The sequence below is a fragment of the Dasypus novemcinctus genome, chromosome 6, assembly GCF_030445035.2.
Source record: "Dasypus novemcinctus isolate mDasNov1 chromosome 6, mDasNov1.1.hap2, whole genome shotgun sequence".
Taxonomy (NCBI): domain Eukaryota; kingdom Metazoa; phylum Chordata; class Mammalia; order Cingulata; family Dasypodidae; genus Dasypus; species Dasypus novemcinctus.
The window spans coordinates 37,899,112-37,921,368 of record NC_080678.1 but is presented as its reverse complement, the minus strand read 5'-3'; the positions used below and the strand labels follow the sequence as shown (position 1 = coordinate 37,921,368).

Here is a 22,257-nt window from a genome sequence, read left to right as displayed (position 1 = left end):
AACTTTTATAAAAAGACAAAAAAAAAAAAAAACCCACAAAACTAGCAGGTGCCAATATCATTGCACTTATAGCAACTTTGTCGTTCCTTTATAAAATCACAAGAAACAAAGCTTTTCCAAAGTCTTTCACTTTGCTCAAGACCCACATTCTGGGCAAGATCTGCTCAATACTGCAGAAAGAGTAAAGCAAAAAGGGAAAGACAGTAATAAATTATCATCTTTGCAGAGAACTCGAGGAGTCTAAATCTCTTTTGCATCTACTCTAGTTGTTCCTTATATCATTGGTGACACAGTTAGGCAAGTAATATATTCTCCACTTGAGAGATAATACACTGCAAGTCTATATATGTAAAGTGACCTAGGATTAAATCTAGGGTTTCTGACTGAAGGGGCAGAGTTCTTCCCACAGAACCCCAGTGAGTAATGCCCACAGGAGATTTTCCTTTAAATTAGACTATCAGAGCTCTGGCAGTCTAGAACTAGTCATGCTAGTACTTAATCTCATGACCCTGAGCCAATCATTTACCTCTCTGAACCTTTGTTTCTTCCGTCAGCATTGCCCAGAGACTGCTCTGAGACCAGCTGTTTCTGTGAAGAAAAGAAAAAAAAAAAAAAGGTCCATGAGGTCAAAGAAGTCTAGTATCATTTTGGAGACTCACAATCAATGCACTTTACAGTTAAGCCTCTGAAGAATTCCACATCCTACACTACAAGTAGCATAAACTCCCTTTCTTAGTGAACAACTGTTCACAGCAACATTTCTCTACAGTGTTTTTCAATATCTAAATTCTATGCTCCACTTCTCCTTCAGCAGTGTTGCTCCTCTGGTATGAAATCCCCAATACTGTACCTTAAGGGCAGGCATAAGTCAGCTAGGCACGGGGCAAGGACACACGGCTCATACCCCTGGAGAGCTGAAAGAGGAGAAAATATGTTGACAGGGTCTCCTGATTTTCCCACATTTCTCTGAACATTTGAGCAATCTCAGATAAGAATAGGATTTTCCCAAAATTCTCTCTACTCTAGAAATTGAGAGCAAAAGTCCGATGTTAATCTTTCACTTTATACACCAGGCAGAGGTTGAAAATGGTTGTGTCAAACATAATGGCAAAGAAGGTTTTGAAGGAAAAAAAAAAAGGTTTGGCATAATTCAAACTACCATTTAAGCTGTTCAAGTAAAAATGAGTAATGGTAAAGGTGGGGGGAGTGGGGAAGAGCACATTCGACACTCATTAGATTGAGGATTTTGCTAGGGTAACTTTTAGTGAAACTCTTACTGAGGGTTAATTACTTATGAAAACAGAAGACTTGTCAAAATTAGCTGAATTTCATAAGAGTATTATACCTCTGGATATTACTTAAATTCTCAAAAGCAAGCTATCTTATAGCAACTAAATGACTCAAATATCTAGGAATTTAACAAAGGATGTAAAGGACTCTATACAGAAAATTACAAAATACTGCTTTTTAAAAAAACCAAAGGAGACATAAACAAATGTTGGGACATTCTGTGTTCATGGATTAGCAGACTAAAGATCTGTTAAGATGTCAATTCTACCCAAAGCAATTTACTGATTCAATGCAATCCCAATCAAAATTCCAATAGCCTTCTTTGCAGAAATGGAAAAGCAAGTCATCAAATTATATGGAAGGGTAAGGCCCCTGAAAAGCCAAAACTATCTTGAAAAAGAAGAACGAAGTTGGAGGGCTCACACGTCAACTCAAAATGGATCGAAGACCTAAATATAAGAACCCAAACTATAAAGCTCCTAAAAGAAAACATAGGGAAGCAACTTCAGTACCTTGCATTAGGTAAAGGCTTCTTAGGCTTTATCTCCAAAGCATGAGCAACAAAAGGAAAAACAGATAAATGGAATTTCATCAAAATTAAAAACTGTTGTGCATCAAAAGATTTCATCTTAAAAGATGGGATCTATACAATGGGAGAAAAGAATCTGGAAACCACATATCTGGTGTTTAATATCTAAAACTTGAAGAAATCTTACAATTCAACAACAAAAGACAAACCACCAAACTGAAAAATGGGCAAAAGACTTGAATAGACATTTCTCCAAAGAAGTCATACAAATGGCCAAATATCAGATGAAAAGATGCTCATCATTAGAAATACAAATCAAAACCACAATGAAATATCATTTCACACCCACTAGGATGGCTACTAATGAAAAAAATGGAAAATAACAAGTGTTGACAAAAAGGTGGAGAAATAGGAATACTTGTTCATTACTGGTAGAAATGTAAAACGCTTTCCAGGATAGAAAACAATATGGCAGTTTCTCAGAAAGAATAGAGGGAAGCAGATGTGGCTCAAGCAGTTGGGTGCCTGGCTACTACATGTGAAGTCTTGGGTTTGGTTCCCAGTGGCTCCTAAAGAAGACGAGCAAGACAGTGAGCTGATGTGACAGGCTGGCGCGGTGAGCTGACACAACAAGATGATGCCATGAAATGACACAATGAGGAGACACAACGAAGAGGGAGCAGATGTGGCTCAAACAATTAGGCACCTCCCTCCCACATGGGAGGTCTCAGGTTCAGTTCCCAGTGCTTCCTAAAAAGAAGATGAGCAGACACAGAGAACACACAACGAACAGACACAGAGAATAGACAGTGTACACAAACAACAAGGCGGTGAGGGAGAAATAAACAAACTAAATAAATCTTTAGAAAAAAAAGTATAGAATTACCATATAACCTGGCAATTCCAATTCTAGGTATATTCCCAAAAGAACTGAAAGCAGGGACTCAAAGAGAAATTATTTGCACACTGATGGTCATAGTGACATTACTCACAATTGGCAAAAGATGGAAGCAACCCAAGTGTCCATCAACAGATGAATGGATAAATAAATGTGGTATATATGTACAATGGAATATTATTTGGTGTCAAAAAGGAATGAAATTCTGATACATGTAACAAGGATGAACCTTAAAGACATTATGTTGTGTGAAATAAGCTAGACATAAAAGGACAAATATTGTATGGTCTCACTAATATGAAATAATTAGAATAAGCAAATTCATAGACGCAGAAACTAGAACACAAGTCACTAGGGGCCCAAAGTAGGTAATGGGGAACTGATGCCTAATCAGCACAGTTTCTCTTTGGGGTGATGGATAAGTTTTGGTAACTGATGGTGATGAAGGTAGCACAACATTGTGACTGTCATTAACCACTGAATTATATTTTGAATGTGGCAAAAAGGGAATTTTTTGGCTGTACATGTTATTAAAAATTTTTTTTAAATCATAGGAATATACAACATGAACAGTGAATTCTACCATCAACTATGGACTATAGTTAATAGTACAATTATAATAATACACTCTCAAGTGTAACACAGGTACCACACTTTGGTTAAGTGTGCAAAATATTAATAGGGAAAACTGCGTGTGAGGGGGGTATATGGGAACTCTATTTTCTGCATGACTTTTCTGTAAACATACAACTTCTCTAGTAAAAAAGATATATATACTTTTTAAAATGCTATGCTATAATTTTAAGGAATCATTGTCAATTTCTTAAGGTGCGATGTGGTATGATGGTTATGTTAAAGAACAGAATCCTTATCGTTTAGAGATTCAAATTGAAGTATTCATGGTTGAAATGATATGAAGTCTGAAATTTGCTAAAAAATAATTTCACTGGGGATGACTGCAAGTGAACATCAGTATAGATTTGAAACAAGATTGGCCAAGAGTTAATAAAATGCTAAAGTTGGGCAATGGGGAAAGCAGACTTGGCCCAATGGATAGGGCATCCGCCTACCACATGGATGTCCGCGGTTCAAACCCTGGGCCTCCTTGACCCGTGTGGAGCTGGCCCATGCACAGTGCTGATGCGCACAAGGAGTGCCGTGCCACGCAGGGGTGTCCCCTGCGTAGCGGACCCCACGTTGGAGCTGCCCAGGGCGAAGGAAAGTGCAGCCTGCCCAAGAATGATGCCGCACACACGGAGAGCTGACACAACAAGATGACGCAACGAAAAGAAACACAGATTCCCGATGCCGCTGATAAGGACAGAAGCAGTCACAGAGGAACACACAACGAATGGACAGAGAGAACAGACAACTGGGGGGCGGGGAGAGAAATAAATAAAAAAATAAATCTTTTTAAAAAATTAAGTTAGGTGATGAGTACATGGGTGTTCATTATACTATTCTCTTAATTTCTGCATATGTTTAAAACTTTCCATAATAAAAACATTAAAAGGACCCTGTGGTAACTTGAAGCTATGTATCCCAGAAAAAAATATGTTCTTAAACTTAATCCATTCCTGTGGGTGTAAACTCTTGTAAATAGGACCTTCCGATGACGTTACTTCAGTTAAGGTATGGCCTGATTGAATCAGAATCGGTCTTAACCCTATTACCGAAGGCCTATAGGAAAGGTCAGAGAGAGAGAAAGCCAGAGAGAACAGCCAGAAGCTGAGCATCAGCGGAACCCAGAAGAGAAGGGACAAGCCAGGAGAGGCTGCCATGTGCACTGCCATATGACAGAAAAACCAAGGCCCATCGATCGCCAGCAGCCAGCCCCAGAACACCAGTCTTCTGGGAGAAAGCACTGCCTTGATAACACCTTGATTTTGGACTTCCCCAAGACTCAAAAGCGTGAGCCAATAAATCCCTGTTTTTAAGCCAACCCATTGCTTTGGCAGCTATGCAAGTAAAACAGACCCTATTCTAAATAATGGTCATTCTTGCTCCAAAGTAATATTAAGCTTCACAGAGTCCTTCAAAGAACTAAAGAGGAAGCAGATATGGCCCAAGTGATTGGGCTTCTGTCTACCACATGGAAGGACCCAGGTTCAGTTCCTGGGGTTTCCTGGTAAAGCCATGTCCACATGGTGACTCAGGCCCATGCAGCAAGCCATGCAGCAAGATAATGATGCAACAAAAAGAGAGATGAAGGGGAGAGTCAAGGAGAGATGTAGTGGAAACCAGGAACTGAGGTGACAAAAGTGACAGGGAACCTCTCTCCACATCGGAGGTCCCCAGGATCGAATCCCAGTGAATCCTAGAGGAGAAAACGAGAAGAGAAGACAAAAAGAGAAAGAGACACAGAAGATCACACAGGGAATGACACAAACAGCAAAAACAGCAGGGTTGGGGGGAAGGGGGAGAAAAAAAGAAAACTAAAGAATATCGAAAGTATAAGCAACACACACAAATAAACAGAACTTTTTATAAAAAATTAAAAACATTTTGCTTGAAAGGATAATGAGAATAAAAAGAAAATCCACAGAATGGAGAAAATATTTACAAATCATGTATCTAATAAGGGACTTAAATATACAAAAAGCTCTTACAACTCAACAAAAAAGACAACCCAATTAAAAATTAGCAAAGGATTGAACAGACATTTCTCCCAAGAAGATATAAAAATGGCCAATAAGCACATGAAAAGATGGTCAACATCACATTGCAGGAATGTAAATTGGTGTAGCTGCTTTGGAAAAACGGTCTGGCAGTTGCTCAAAACGTAAAACATAAAGTTAGCAGAGGAAAGTGGATTTGGCCCAATGGATAGGGCATCCGCCTACCACATGGGAGGTCTAAGGTTCAAACCCAGGGCCTCATAACTCATGTGATGAGCTGGCCGATACGCAGTGCTGATGTGTGCAAGGAGTGCCCTGCCACGCAGGGGTGTCCCCTGTGTAGAGGAGCCCCACATGCCCTGTGGGGCTGTGCACCCTGTAAGGAAAGTCACCCAGTGAGAAAAAAGTACAGCCTGCCCAGGAATGGCACCGCAAGCCCGGAGAGCTGATGCGGCAAGATGACACAACAAAGAGAGACACGGATTCCAGGTGCTGCTGACAAGAATACAGGCGGGCACAGAAGAACACACAGAGAATGGACAAAGAAAGCAGACTATTGGGTGGGGGGGAAGGGGAGAGAAATAAATAAAAAATAAATCTTTAAAAAAAAAAAAAAAAGTTACCAGAGGACCCAGCAATTCTATTCCTAGATATATATCCAGGAGAATTTAAAACGTATGCCCACACAAAAACTTGTACATGATATTCACAGCATTATTCATAATAGCCAAAAAAAGTTGAAACAGCCCAAATGTCCGCCAACTGAAAATGGATAAATTAAGGTACATCTATATAATGGAATATTAGTCAGTCATAAAAAAGAATAAAGTACTGATACATGCTACAACATGGATGAACCTTGAAAATATTATGCTAAATGAAAGAAGCCAGTCAAAAAAGGTCACATAATACATTAATCCATTTATGTGAAATGTCCAGAATAGGCAAATCCAGAGGCAGAAAGCAGATTAGTGGTTGCCAGGGCCTGGGGGGAGGAGGGGGTGGGGAATGACTGTTAACAGGTGTGGGGTTTCTCTCTGGGGTGATAGTAAGGTTCTGGAATTAGATAGATAGTGGTAATGACTGTACCACCTTGTGAATATACTAAAAAACAAAACAAAAATCCCACCAAAACACTGCCCTGTATACTTTAAAATGTTGAATTTTATAGTATGTGAACTATATCTCAATAGAGCTACAACTTTAAAAAAAGCCTCAGAGACCATCCTTACCCCAGATCAGGAAGTACCAAAGGGAGGTTGGAGACAGGTGTCAAGAAGCCCCAGGAAGCCCCCTCACCTCAGGAGAGTACACCATGTGCTGAGAGCAGGCAGATTTGAATGTGGTTTCACACTGCGATCAGCATGGACGACGAGCAACACTCCCACATCGGAACAACTATGCGTGCACTTCTGTTCTGGTGGCAACCCCACCGCTCTTTCCCTCACTCAAGAGAGCACAATGATGTGCAAATAGGAGTGCCAATGTATATGCTACTTCACCTGCTCTAAGAATAGGTCATTTCACACTTTATCATTAAAAAACAATTGCTGCAAAAGCATCTTACATCTGATCATCAAGACTAATGAGACAGAAAGTGATTCAGGTACCTTTTGCACCAGGAGTTAACCAAAAACTGTCCCTACTGGAAACAGATCTTAGGTCAGTCAGGGGATAGTGAAGCCTCAAAGCTTCCCCAAAGCTCGCTAAAAAAAAATAAAATAAAGATAACATTTACCAAGTGTTTACTGGGTGCCAATGACTGTTCCAAGTACTTTTCTTTATTTAAAGATATTTTTGAAGCAATTTTGTTGAGATCTATCCATATACCATACCCAAGTACTTTTTTTTTTTTAAAGATTTTTACATTTATTTCTCTCCCATCCCCCCCAAGTTGTCTGCTGTGTCCATTCACTGCGTGTTCTTCCGTGACCGCTTGTATCCTTATCAGCAGCACTGGGAATCTGTGTTTCTTTTTGTTGCATCATCTTGCTGCATCAGCTCTCCGTATGTGCGGCGCCATTCTTAGGCAGGCTGCATTTCCTTTTGCGCTGGGTGGCTCTCCTTCTGGGGCGCACTCCTTGCACATAGGGCTCCCCTACGTGGGGCACACCCCTGCGTGGCAGGGTACTCCATGTGCATCGCGCGTAGGCCAGCTCCACACCGGTCAAGGAGGCCTGGGGTTTGAACCGCGGACCTCCCATGTGGTAGGCGGACGCCTTATCCATTGGGCCAAGTCTGCTTCCCCCCAAGTACTTTCTAAGTATTGACTCAATTAGCCCTCCCAATAGCGCTATAATGTAGGTACTATTATCCCTATTTTACAGATGAGGAAACTCAGTTAACTAACTAGCCCATGCCTATGCGGACAGTGAGATTTGCTACCAAATAATTTCAGACACAGGGAGTCCGGTTCCAGAGTCTGCATCTTAACTGTCATGCCCTGCTACTTCCAAGTGTCCCTACTTCTGAGATAAACACAACGGAAGGGTAGTTGGTCAGTCACACAATTAGACTTGTGCCCAAGCTGACCAACAACTCCAGGCCACCTGCCTAACACCTTCCAGGAGACCACAAACCCTTCCCTCTCCAGTCACAGGCTCACTGGCCTAGGATGAATCCTGCTCCACAGCAAAGGAAGCAATGGTTTGCAGACAGGAGGGAAACTGGAAGCTAAGCAGACTAGCTTAGGAAGAAAATCAAAATGTTCCCAAGGGAAAGGAGATGTGGCTCAAGCAACTGGGCTCCTGTCTACCAAATGGGAGGTCCAGGGTTTGATTCCCAGGGCCTCCTGGTGAAGAAAAGCTGGCCCGTACAACATGGTGGCCCATGAGGAGAGCTGACCCGTGTGGAGTGCTGGCCTGCATGGTATGCTGGCCCACACAGGAGTGTTGGCCCGAGCAGAGAGCTGGCACAGCAAGATGATGCAACAAAAAGAGACATAGAGGAGAAACAATTAAGAGATGCAGCAAGGAAGCGAATTTGACTCAACGGATAGGGCATCCATCACATGGGAGGTCCAGGGTTCAAACCCAGGGCCTCCTGACCCATGTGATGAGGTGGCCCACGCACAGTGCTGATGCATGCAAGGAGTGCTGTGCCATGCAGGGGTATCCCCCGCGTAGGGGAGCCCCCCACGCAAGAAGTGCGCCCCGTAAGGAGAGCCGCCCAGTGCGAAAAAAGTGCAGCCTGCCCAGGAATGGCACCCCACACACAGAGAGCTGACGCAGCAAGATGACACAACAAAAAGAGAAACAGATTCCTGGTGCTGCTGACAAGAATACAAGCAGACACAGAAGAATGCATAGCAAATGGACACAGAAAGCAGACAACTGGGGGAGCAGGCAGGTAAGGGGAGAGAAATTTTTTTTTTAAATCTTAAAAGAAAAAAAAAAAAAAAAAGAGATGCAGCAGACCAAGGAGCTGAGGTGGCGCAAGAGATTGTGCCTCTCTTCTACTTGGGAAGGTCCCAGGATCAGTTCCTAGTGCCACCTAAAAAGAAGACAAGCAGACACAGAAGAACAGCAAATAGACACAGAAAGCAGACAGCAAGCACAAAACAATGAGGAGTGGGGGGGGGGGGCAGAGATAAATAAATAAATCTTTAAAAAAAGAAAAAGAGTGTAGGGTCAATATATTAAAAAAAAAAAAAGTTCCCAAGATGCCCATGTTAAAAGCCAGAGGGCACATCTCCAAGGATAAACAGAGGGTGCAGGTAAAGAAAGTTTGCTTACTTCTGGGAGGGGAAATGAGCCCTTTCAGACCCTATTCATGGAAATGTAAACTGATGACAAACACTTTGGAGAGCAACTTGGCACAGTCTACACTAAATTTTAAATGCCCGTACCTTATAAACCTGTAATTCCCAATCCAACTGCACAGAAATAAATAAAACAATATTTACCATAGCAAAGTGTGAAATGGCAAAAACTTAGAAACAATATATGTTCATCCATGGAGGAGTAGTTAAATAAATTTCCATGTGGGCACTTAAAAATAAACAGGATATATATACTGATATGGAAAGAACTACACGATAAGTTTTTTTAAAAAAGAGCATATTGCAAAATATTACCTATAAATTATTCCATTTATAGCTCAACATTGTGAATGTAATTAACACCACGAGTTGTATATTTGAAAGTGGTTAGGGAAGCGGATACAGCTCAAGTGATAAGGCCTCCACCTACCATATGGGAGGACTCAATACCTGCGGCCTCCTGGTGAAAAAGAAGAGAAAATGTGCCTGTGCGGTAAGCCAGCGCCCGTGCAGCAAGCCAGTGTCTGCATGGCGAGCTGAGTGCCCGTGTGGTGAGCCGAGTGTACATGTGGTGAGCCAAGTGACCACATGGCGAGCCAAACGCCTGTGCAGCAAGCCGAGTGCCTGTGTAAATGAGTCACGCAGCAAGAAGACGCAACAAAAGAGAGATGAAGGGAGAGTCAAGATGAAGCACAGCAGAGACCAGGAACTGAGGTGGCACAATTGACAAGGAACCTCTCTCCACATCAGAGGTCCCCAAGCTCAAATCCCGGTGAATCCTAGAGAAGAAAGACGAGAAGAGAAGACAAAAAAGAGAAACAGATACAGAAGATCACACAGCAAATGGACACAGACAGCAAGAACAGCAGGGCAGGGGCAGGAGAGGGGGAGGGGGAGGTGGAATTTTTAAAATTTAAAAAAGAAAAGAAAAAATAATAGAAATACCAGAATGTTCTTCTATTTCAAAAAAAGTGGTTAAAATGGGAAATTTTAGGGTCTATGTATGCTACCAGAATAATCTTTTTTAAAAACTTAGAACTATACAACACAGAGTGAATATAAACTCATGAACTACAGTTAATAGTATAATTATAATAATACTGTTCCATCAGTAGTAATAAAAGTACCATTCTAATGCAAAGTGTTAATAATAAGGAAAAATGTAAGGGGGGGATATTTCTGCATTTTTCTGTAAACCTACAACTTCACTAGTTAAAAAAGGAAAAAATGTAATAAACAGTATTACAACATAAGATTCGTCTTGCTCAATATTCAAAAATTAAAATAGATTTTATAATTCTTCATTCAAGGATCCACTTTCCATTCCATGCCACAGGCATTCTTGCAACATCTTATTTTTACCTCCTCCAAAACAAGTAATTCTTTTATATATATATATATATATATTTTAGGAGGTACTAGGGATTGAACCCAGTACCTCATACAGGAGAAGCAGTTGCTGAACCACTCAGCTATACCTGCTCCCAAGTAATTCTTGAATCAAAACTTAGCCTGGCACTATGAGAACAATGGTGGCACTAAGAGCAGTAGATGACACAGTTAATCAGTTTTCCACAGAAGAGACTTTGGAAGGGAGAAAGTCAAATGTAAATAAATCAAAGCTATGGAAAGTGAAATCAAAACAGTTAAGAGGGCGTATCCCAAACACCTGGTCCATGCAAAGCTGGTGATCTTCAAGCCAGAGAGGATGACTTATTTTAATTCCCATATTAGGAAAGCCCAGAATTGCCTCAAGAAAACACAGAATTCAATAGGATGAGATTTGTTTCCCCATTCTTGACCTTCTAGATCACAGTCTTCTGGATTTATTTGTATTTCTTTGTGGTTTACACATGGCATGCATTTATTTTTTTTTTCAATTTTATTGATACATATTAATAAAGCATAAATGTATCCAAAGGGTACAATCAATGGTATTCAGTGTAATCACATATTTGTGCAGTTATCACCCCAACCATTCTCAGAGCACTTTCATTATTCCAATAATAATAATAAGCAAAAAAAACCTCCAAAACTCATCACCTCTCAATCTTTCTATGCCTCGTCTGCTGTACATAGCTGGCATGCAGTTTTTAGGCCATACTTTGCTCCACCTAGTGGAGCTGCAAAGGATGGTCCGAAAGGGAGGTACCCACAAGCCAGACCTCAGCCTGTGTATTGCACGCCATCAAAGAGACAGGTCACTGAGACCCACCACCACTGTTGTTACTTGTCATTCTGTGGCTGCTCTTACTTGTGCAGTTATAGTGGGAGCAGTGCCCCAGTAGTGCCCATGCCTGGATGAACCCACAGAATCCACATCATTGTATCACTTGGCTCCTGATGGCCTCTCTAGCATTAGTCCTAACAACTCAAGGAAGGAATGGAAGAGGCCCTCTCAGGCGCATGGATGGTCAGGTAGTCAAAAGGCAGCTGGAATTTGAATCCAAAGCCACCAAGATACCCATGGCCTCCGTAAAGAGTTGCCTGCTGGTCCCCAGGATGATGAGCTGCATCCTGGGGGCCTAGAAGAGGGGGCTCTCTTCTAGACAGTCACCCTGAGGTCCCGGGCAGTCAGCTTCCCTCAGGGCAGACCCTGAGAACACCTAATGGCTTCCGCAGGCTAAGTGAGCGTGCGAACAAGCCAACCTTCATGTGACCAAAAACGAGTCGAGCCAAGACTTGGAAGAGGGAAAGGAAAAAGTTCAAAGAACATGACTCAGTTCAGATTGGTTATGGGACCATGGAGAACACTGAGAAGAAAGTAACTGGCCATCAGGCTTTCACTGGGGGAAAACAAATCATGTTCATAAAATGAAACCACGGGGCACACCAAAGCAAGCAGAAAGAAAGTTCAAGATTGGGTGAATAAGGGAGAATCACCTGCTGACTCAACTGCAGACTAAAAAACGTATTTTTTTCAAAATGTTTCACGTTGGCTGACAAAGCAGAGTTGACTGGTAACACATGTCAACAAATTTGAGAATAATCGAGAATCAGGATAGCAAAGCTTTAAAATGCCCCCCTAAAACTTGTCAGAGGTGATTTCATACAGTTTACAATACTATATTCTCTGTTCACAGGAAGGCCGACCTCCAACTCTATATCACATTGCAATTTAAAAATTTAGAGTGAAATTAAATTATTTTACTTATTGTGGCTGTGTATCATCCTATAATACCATTAACAAAGGCAGAGAATAATACGAATGAATGATTTCAATGCTGGATCTTTTGGGAACTGAGAATGCAGGAAATCAAACGCACAACTGGAAAGAAAAGGGATGAGACAATGGCAAGAACAGAAGAATCGCATATTTTGAGATCTTTATGTTAAAAGTTGTAATAAATTACCCTGAAATTGCAAGCATATGTATTGAATTTATGATATATTTTGGGTAACAAAGACAAAACTTGATTATGTAATGCTGTTACTTCTACATCTGGTACTATAACGGGCAATTTTTTTTTAACTTAGTGAAACAAGGAAAATGCCCCACCCAGCCCCCGCCATGGTCCACACCCCCCAAATCTATAGCACAGGGTTTCTGAACCTCAGAACTACTGACAATCCTTCGTTTGGGGAGGGGAGGGCAGTCCCGTGCACTGCAGATTATTGAGCTCCCTGACCTCATCACACTGGAAGCCAGCCAATAGCCCTCCCCAGGTATGACAACCAAACAATGTCTCCACACACTGGTAAATGCCCGGGTTGGGAGTAGGGAGGCACAAAATTATTCCAGGTCGAGAACCACTGCTCCAAACACAGGTTCACTATGAAAAATTATTTATGTAGCCGAAAGACAACAGGGACAAACCTAATCTCAGATATAGAACAAGAATTAAGCAAGTCACTGTCAAACTCCCAGACCTTGGTTTCTAACTTAGTTTGCAGTTGACCCTAATTTACCAACCAAAAATGCATTCTAAGGATGACCAATAATAATAGTAGATAAGTATTATTAAATTCAATAATCATTAAGCATATTCCAAGAGCTTTACATATATATTAGGTCTTTTAACCTACCAATTCCTTGAGGAACATACTCTTATTATTCCCATTTTATACATGAGGAAATGGAAGCATGAAAAGGGTAAGTAACTTGTTCAAAGACAGTACATGAAATAGGCAGGTTTGGAACTCAAGTGGTGTGCTCCAAGAGACCACAACCTAAAAAAAAAAAAGACCATGACCTTACCACTGTTAGACTGCACCCTATCCTACAGCTGGAAAGCTACCCAGTACATATTAGCCACAAATAGCCACTTTACTTAAATGAATTAAATCAAATATCATGCCACTTTGGAAAACAGTTTGGCAGTTCCTCAACATTTGATCCAACAATTCCACTTTAAGAAAGGGAAATTTATGGTAGGGAAATTATACCTCAATAAAGTTGATACAAAAAAATTAAATATAAAAATTCAGCTCCACAGTTATATTAGCCACCTTTCAAGTGCTCAATGGCCACATCTGGCTAGTAGCTACTGAATTGGACAGAGCAGATATAGATCATTTCCAACATCACAGAAAGTACTCTGACGGCACTGCCTTAAACCAGTGGATCAAAAGCCTCCTTACTGGGAAGCAGACTTGGCCCAGTGGTTAGGGCGTCCGTCTACCACATGGGAGGTCTGTGGTTCAAACCCTGGGCCTCCTTGACCCATGTGGAGCTGGTCCACACGCAGCGCTGATGCGTGCAAGGAGTGCCCTGCCAAGCAGGGATGTCCCCCGCGTAGGGGAGCCCCATGCGCAAGGAGTGCGCCCCATAAGGAGAGCCGCCCAGCACGAAAGAAAGTGCCAGGAATGGCGCCGCGCACACAGAGAGCTGACACAAGATGAAGCAACAAAAAGAAATACAGATTCCCATGCCGCTGACAACAAGAGAAGCGGACAAAGAAGAGGACACAGCAAATAGACACAGAGAACAGACAACTGGGGCGGCGGGCGGAGAGGAGAGAAATAAATAAAATAAATAAATCTTTAAAAAAAAAAAAAGCCTCCTTACAATCTGACCTCAGCCTTTCTTTCAAGCTCCATCTACCTTCTGACTCCTCTACACACCCACACACAAAGCTTCAGCCACAGACTAAGTGCCACTTCCAAACACATCCTCCAATTTCACTCTTCCACAGGAAAACACTTGTTCTCTTACTGATCCATATATAGCCTACTCATCTTAGCAACCTCCAAAGGCTAGTCCAATGGCTCTTCTTATGAAGCTTTCCTAAATCCTCAACTTATCACCCTAGCAGTATCAGTTGCTCCGCTGTCCTTTGTTCGCACTGCCATTACACCACTTTTCCCTCTAGATTACAATCCATTGTGTATGTTATCTGTCTGTCTCACAAGATGACCAGTTATTTGAGGATAGGGATCCTGTTACTCATTTCAGGGTTCCCAGTGCCTGGCATTAACCTGCTGCAGAGAGTTGATACTTCAATAAATGTTTGCTGAATTCCAAAGAAAAGATTTATATAAGTTCAGTGTGCTGATTTTAGACAAATGCTCACTGGTACATAAAATGACTAAGAAAATGAGGTAAAAGGGATTAGAGTAGAAGTCTCACCTTACTATTCCAAAAGAAGGAATGATGGCCATCACACTGAAAATGCCATTCACAAGAAATGGGAGTGAAGGAGGGCTTTTGGACTGAACACTGAGGCAATGAGGGTGAGCAAAGGGGAGGGGTGTCAAAGGGTATACTCTGAAAATAAGGTAGAAGTGGAGAGTCCCCATCCAACTTGAAGCTTTAAGATCGACCGAGGAAAGGTAAGGACTGTGTCTCTAAAGATTTGTGCCCATTGGCTGAGTCACCTCATAGAAAAAGATACGTCAACTGAAATTTCATTTTAAGTAATATAGTCAGTTTTGTTTTGTTTTGGATAAAAATTTAAATAACAACAGAAAGGAAGGAACTCTATGTATCTCAATCATAATTTACTCCTCTTATCTGAACCTATAATTAGCACTATACTTGTTAAATATATGCCCCAGAGACTAAAATCTGGTCCCTCCATGTGCCAGTTGAGCCCTGAATCTCAGGAGAGTTGCAACACCTACTCTCCAGTTCACTGGACTGACCCAGGACAGCCAACAAGGAGGTGATGATGGACAATGCCCATCCCAAGGAACACAAGAGTGTCTGCAAATACAAACAAGATGGTTCCATTCACCTGCCCCATGGGCTATAAACCCCCCTCTCAATTAGATACAGAGTGAGCATCACCATCCCAAAAATCCTCAAGACTGGGGAATGAACAGTAGACTTATTATTCTCTCATAGACTTATTATTATTCTAGCAATGGAAGAACTTTTATCATTGATATAAAGGCAATAGCCACCAGAAGTTCTGAGAGGAGGGAAAGAGAAGAACAGGTGTAATATGGGAGCATTTTGAGGAAATTGGAATTGTCCTGCATGACATTGAAATGATGGATACAGGCTATTATATATTCTGTCATAACCTACAAAATTACGTGGGACAGAGTGTAAACTATAATGTAAACTACAGTCCACGATTAGCAACAATGCTTCAGTATGCGTTCATTGGGAAACGGATGTGGCTCAACCAGCTGGGCTCCCATCTACCATATAGGAGGTCCAGGGTTCAATGCCCAGGGTCTCCTGGTAAGGGCAAGCTGACCCACGCAGCAAGCTGGCCCATGCAGCGAGCTGGCCCACGTGGGAAAGCGGCCCCACGCAGGAGTGCCACCCTGCGTGGGAATGCCACCCAGCGCAGAAGTACAGGCTGACACAGAGAGCTGGTGCAACAGAATGACGCGACAAGAGACTCAGAGGAGAGAAAATAGAAAACATAGCAGAACAGGGAGCTGAGGTGGTACAAGAAAGTAATCACCTCTCTCCCACTCCGGAAGGTCCCAGGATCGGTTCCCAGAGCCACCTAATGAGAACACAAGCAGACATAGAAGAATACACAGCAAATGGACACAGAGAGTTGACAATAGGGGGAACAGGGGGAACAAGGTGGGGGAAAATAAATAAAATAATAAATCTTAAAAAAAAATGTGTTCAACAATTGTAACAAATGTACCACACTAATGAAGAATGTTGTTACTGTGGGAAAGTGGGAGGAAGAAGGGGTGGGGCATATGAGAATCCCCTATATTTTTTATGTAACATTTATGTAATCTAAAGCTCCTTTAAAAATTAAAAATAATTTTAAAAATAATAATTTAACTGAAGGAGACAAATGCCAAGGCCTGACTTTCTGCAAACTCTCCTACTTTTTTATTCTCTATAGATTCAAGAAATCATATGTTGAGTCACAGTGACCTACAGGAGAGTTAAGTCTAAGTTCCTAATCACAAGTGAATGAAGCTGATCTGCTTTCCTGGGCCTGGATGGCAAGAAATGGCTACTTCAATGCAGAGCTAACATGGAAAACAAGTCATCTAATTTCATAAATTTCTGATATTAAATATGCATGCAAACAAAGATTGCATTTGATAGGGCCATTTCGGGGGTAAAATGCAATGAAGTACCCATACCATTTTTGCTATTGGAATGAGTACAGCAAGTTCTACTCAATTTACAGTTAGCTAGAAGCCACTTGTTGAAATAAGGACAGTGAGTACCTGAAGTACATCCTATGCCAAAACAGTCTCTGGATGTTTTTTTGTTTTTGCTTGCTGAGCTCTTCAAGCCAAAAAAAGAAATCCAAATTGACTAAATTGTGGTGGAGTCAGAGTTAATTATTATATAGTAACTTCCATTCCAAAGGTTAAAATTCAAAACACAACTTCCACTATAGATACTACTACCTGATTGCAAAAAGAGACATGGGTAAAAAGTGGGGGATGGAGGTATATGAGGGGGTAGGGGGTAAGGATATGTAGAGGGGTCAAGAAGTTTACTAAAACTTTCCCTTCTCTGTAGAAACTGTAACCACATTACAGCTGTTGGTCAGTGCTAGCATCCATCCAACTAGAACAAAGTACAAAAAACACCCTGTCCCCAAAATAAGTATTGGAAGCACTAGGTAAATGATAAGAAAGCAACCTGTGATTGACAAAATTGCAATTAGGGAATGACATTGCAGATCCCCTTTCAGCACCTCTCACCACCTCCCAGATGTCTATGCCCTGGAAGAACCTCCACTTTCCATCCTTCCTCCTGCTGAGCAGGTGGGTCCAGTTCCCACCAGTCCACAAGCCCAGGGTACCCACAGTGCTGTTTGGAAAGCCAACCCACCTCCAAAAGCTCCCACATTCCTAAGCACATAGTTACTGGTTACTGGGGACAGCCTTTTAGAGATAACTTACAGAACTATTCGTGTGAAGGAAAGGCAATAGTTCATTCCATACTTCGTTCTGTCAACATCTATACTTCTTAACACTACCAGTCCTAAGGATAACTTTTCTAAAAGATAGGAAAATTTATTTCTCCTGCCAATTTATGATTAAAAAACAAAAAACAAAACTGGGAAAACAAAGAACCCCAACAAAGCCTAAAAGTGAAGGCTTTCGGCCCTAGAAAAAGGAATATTCTGGACCAGAAAATGAGCTCTATTCCTTTCACATGTTATTTCTGATACACATAAACATATTCTAAGGAAAAACAGAGAATATTTCAATGATTGAATGTATAAACAAACTGTGGTATAACAACAAGAGTATTATTCAGTCACAAATATGAAGAAGCTCTGAAATATACTACAACATGGATGAACCTCAAAAACACAGTGCTAAGTGAAATAAGCCAGGCACAAAAGGTCACATATTGTAGGATTCCGTTATATGAAATACCCAGTATAGGTAAATTCACTGAGATAGAACACAGACTGGTGTTTGCTAGGGACCAGGGGAAGGGAGGAATGAGAAGCAACTGCTTAATGGTTATGGAGTTTCCTTTTGGGTGATGAAAATGTTTTGGAACTAGAGAGGTGGTGGCTGCACAAGACTGTGAATGTATGAAACGCCACTGAATTAGTCACTTTAAAATAGTTAATTCTTTGTTATGCAAATTTCACCTCATTAAAAAAAGTAATTAATTTTTTAAAAATAGAGGCTACTAATGGGCAAAACAGGATGAATAGTTGAAAAGGCAGTCATAAACTTCTAGGGAAAAGAGAAGTATTTTTGCTGGCACTCTGTTTCTACTTTTGGTCACAACACCCAGTTCAAGCACTAAGCTCTATAGGCTCTGCAACTGTGCTGTGTGTATGCCTTTCTGAAAAGACAGGGAAGGGAACAGAAAGAGAAGAAAACAAAATGGTAAAGTCTTGCCAAATGCAAGGGAAGGAGGGGTGACTCCCCCCCTACTGCACCCCACCCAACTTGGCACGAGGAATAACGCTCCCATTAGGGTTTCGAAATGCCAGCCGGGGCTGGAATCAGCACAAGCAAGCTTCTTTGCCTGGATAGAAAGCAAGCCACCCAGCAAGAAAAGCTGGGGTGCTCTACTTACTACCCATATTGGCATCAGCACCACCCTTTGCTCAAATGCCCTGAGCTGGCCCAGATCAACATCTGTGACTTGCTCTCCCAGGCCAGCCAGCCTAACAGCAAGAGCTGGTTATAGCCTAAGTGTACCCCTCCCTCCTGAGGGGTCCCAGTCTACTTCATCCCACCTGCAGCCCAAGAGTCCTGACTTCAAAGGCGCCATACCATGACATACCCGGTTAAAAATGAGGCCAAAATGCCCTCAGAACTTTCCCCTGTCCAGCTTGAAATAAATACCCTTTCAGCCCCTCTTCCCTCTCAGTCCAGCTCATAGCCTGTATAGCCCTACATACAGAAACGTACACATGGCAGCACTGCCTTCGAAACTTGCCCCACAAGAGTAAACGAATGCGCCCCATACGCCCCAGCTTGGCACCTCTATCCAGTCGCAACCACCCAAGCCCACCTGGCCTAACTACCTTCTCAAAGGCTCCTCATTCGCTTGGCACCATGCCTCTGCCACCTCCCAACACCAAAACCGTCACAGACGTCCCTTAGCTAAATACTGACGCCCCCTTAGATCCCTTCAACATTAAGTACGGGCGCCCCTCTCGGGACCCCCTCCACTCTTGGCAACAACATTCCGTCACACCCCTCAGGTCAGGTAGCGAACGCCATCGTCAGCCCCCTCCAGTCAGGCCTCGACGCCCCCAGGACCCCAGCCGGGCCGGGACGCTCCCTCCCCCTTACCTGCGGGGGCTCAGCCCTGGCTAACAGGGGGCTGGGCAGCGCCTGGAGGAGCAGGAGCGCCATGCCACCCAGGAGCCTTCTCCTCTCCATCCCTCTCCTGCTCCTGCTCCTCCGCCACGGCGCCGCCACCACCCTCCTCCTCCTCCTCCCTCTCCTCTTCCCTCTTCTTCCTTCTTCCCTTCTTTTCCTGTTGCACTCTCCCCTCCCGCTTCCGGCCGTGCTTCACCCCGCCCCAACCAAAACACCCTCCCAGACCCTGGAGAGTCTCTCCAGTTCCAGAGCTTCATTGCCTCCTGTCCGTCGCCCATTGGTCAAAGTAGCTGTCAATCAAATCGAAGGCCTCCCCTCGCAGGTGGAAGACCGGAGCGACCCAGCCAATGAAAAGTAGGGGGAAACTGTGCCATCTTGAACGCTGCGAAACCAAGTAAAATGCGCCCCACCCCCACGTAGTGTGGCGGAAATGGCACTTGTTGGGGGCGGGGCCACTAGAGTGCGTACTGTACTGAAAAGTCTGATAGGGTGCCGGCATCTTGAGTGTGGCGGAAGTAGCGGAGCAACTAAAGAAGAGGAAGACAGTAATTGTAAATAATATTGGAAAATGTAATTTCTAGAAGGTAACCGGGAACTCTTAAAGGGGAAAACAAATGAAATCTAAAATGTTTTTGATGTCTTTGTACTGAAGGACAACCCCAGGACCAGGGTCGCTCTCCTGATCTCCAACTGCCCAAGCAGCAGCTTAAGTCAATTTGAATTCTCTCTGAGACAGTACCTTTAACTGAGGCACGGCTCTCAGTTTCAGGGACAAAATTCTGTTGACTCTATCTCAGAAATAACCCTAAAATCCACCCCTATCTCCCATTGCTTTAATCCATGTTCTCATCATCCAGCTAAATACAGATGGCCTCCTGTGTCCTCCCCATTGCCAATTCCTTCCTCTCAAATTCCTTCCACATACCACAGCAATAGTGTTGTACCATGTAAAACCAAACATTATCATGTCACAGCTTCCCCTCTTAAGACACTCTAACTACCTCAGGATACATAGTCCAAACTTCTCAATATGGTCCTTTATGACCTGGTCCCCACCTACTTTTCTTTATCTTACCTTCCACCACTACATTTTCCCACACATTTCACTCACACTTTAGAGATCCTCAATAGCCTATGGTATATAACGAGCACACTTAACACTATTTACACACACAGTTCCTTGTTCACAAACTCCTAGCTCCCATCCCTTGTTTCTTCTGGGTTTACATGACACATAACACACAGCGTATCCAAGCTATATCTGCCCCCCATTCCTCCCGTTAATTTGGAACTCTTTAAGTGGCATACCAGGTCTTTTTGTTTTTTGTTTTTTGTTTTAATCCCTACAACATCCAGTATAGAGCTCAACCATAAACTCAATCCATGTTGGCAAAATAAATGAAGAAATGAAGACCTGATGGCAAAGAACACAGACACCTGTAGTAGCCAATCTCCTCAAAAATCAACCAAAATGGTTTACAGCCTGGTCCAGTCTAACCCATAGCTGAGCCATGAGGGAACTGCGCTTGGCTTAAATTATGGCAAAAAAAAAAGTGAAGAAATCAGTTTTGGTCCAGCTTAAGAACGTCCACAGTTCTGCCTCTGTCTTGATCCTGCTTTCCCAAGCACTGCAAAAGATGGCAATCTCAAGTTTCTTAGAAATTCATCCATCCCTTATCCCACAAGTCAGGCTCCCTACAGGGGTTAAATGGCAAAAACTGAGGACTAGCATTAGCCAAATTATTTTCACAGCACAGGGCCTCCAGGAGTTTTAAATCCTCCATATAAAAGGCCAGGTATCATCATCATTAGAAAATCCCAATTAAATATGGCAAACACGAGGTTTTGCCACACCTTCCACTTCTCCCCTACCTGAGAGCTTCAGCTGAGTAACTGGACAGGACAAATACAAAACCCTGTGCAGTCTAGATTAGTACTTCCCACATCAAGCCATTTTAATTATTCTAACTGCTTTCTTTCAACATCCAGAAGAACCAACTCAAAGAGATTCGTTACATAAATGAGGCTGGGATGCAGTTTGAACAAAAACATTTCACAGTATCTCTGAGCACTGCAGCCACTACATGACCTCTGGACTTTTCCAAATGAGCTAGTGTCTATGAAGAGGTAAGGAATGCCAGGAGGCCTGAAGAGCTGGGAAGGAAAGAATATCAATGAGGAATTGCTCCTGAACTCTGGCAAGCTCTGGTAAAATTTTTCCTATTTGCTTTCAGGAAAGGGCAAAAACTAGAGCCAGATCTCCTTTCCTAAGGCAGCTAGCTCAAAGACAGATTTTCCTGCTCAGACATCAGCTAAAATCAAATTGCACATGATACAACATGGATAAACCTTGAAAATATTGTGCTAAGGGAAAGAAGCCAGACATAGATGGCCCCACATTGTATGATTCCATTTTTATGAACTGTCCAGAATAGGCAAATCTATAGAGCCAGAAGGTAGATTAGGGGTCATCAGGGATTGGGGGAAGAGGGTATGGAGAATAACTGCTAATGGGTACAGTTTCTTTTTGGGGGGAAGATGAAAATGTTCTGGAATTAGTGGTGGTGCTTGTACAACTTTGTGAATATAATAAAATCCACTGAATTGTAAACTTTGATACGTTTTTTACCTATTAGTAAATTTCATGGTAGATGAACTATATCTCAATTTTTAAAATAGTAATAGGAGAAAAAATTAAATTCCAGCCAATATTTTGGCTTAGGGAGGAGGCCAATTCCCTCTAGAGTAAACTGTCCTCAAAGTGGCCCCCAAACCAAAAGAATCAATATCACCAGGAAATTTTTAGAAATACAAATTCTCAGGCCCATTCCAGACTTAAAGAATTCGAACTCTGGGCATGGGGCCCACAAACTGTTTTAACAAATCCTCTGTGATTCTGATGTACGTTCTTGAAAGTCACTGCCCTAGGGCAAGGGAAACTTTTTTAGTAAAGAACCGGATAGTAAATACCTTAGGC

The 22,257-nt window shown here is 42.4% G+C and overlaps 1 protein-coding gene across 1 annotated transcript in view; it reads right to left on the bottom strand.

Moving 5' to 3' along the window:
* Nucleotides 1–19,462, bottom strand: part of WBP1L (WW domain binding protein 1 like) — a 72,233-nt gene extending 52,771 nt beyond the window's left edge. The window contains exon 1 of the mRNA XM_004478840.5: nucleotides 19,251–19,462. Within this exon, the coding sequence (XP_004478897.1) occupies nucleotides 19,251–19,340 (90 nt within the window). The 5' untranslated portion in view covers nucleotides 19,341–19,462. The remainder of the gene's footprint in view (nucleotides 1–19,250) is intronic.
* Between the last annotated feature and the right edge of the window lie 2,795 nt (nucleotides 19,463–22,257).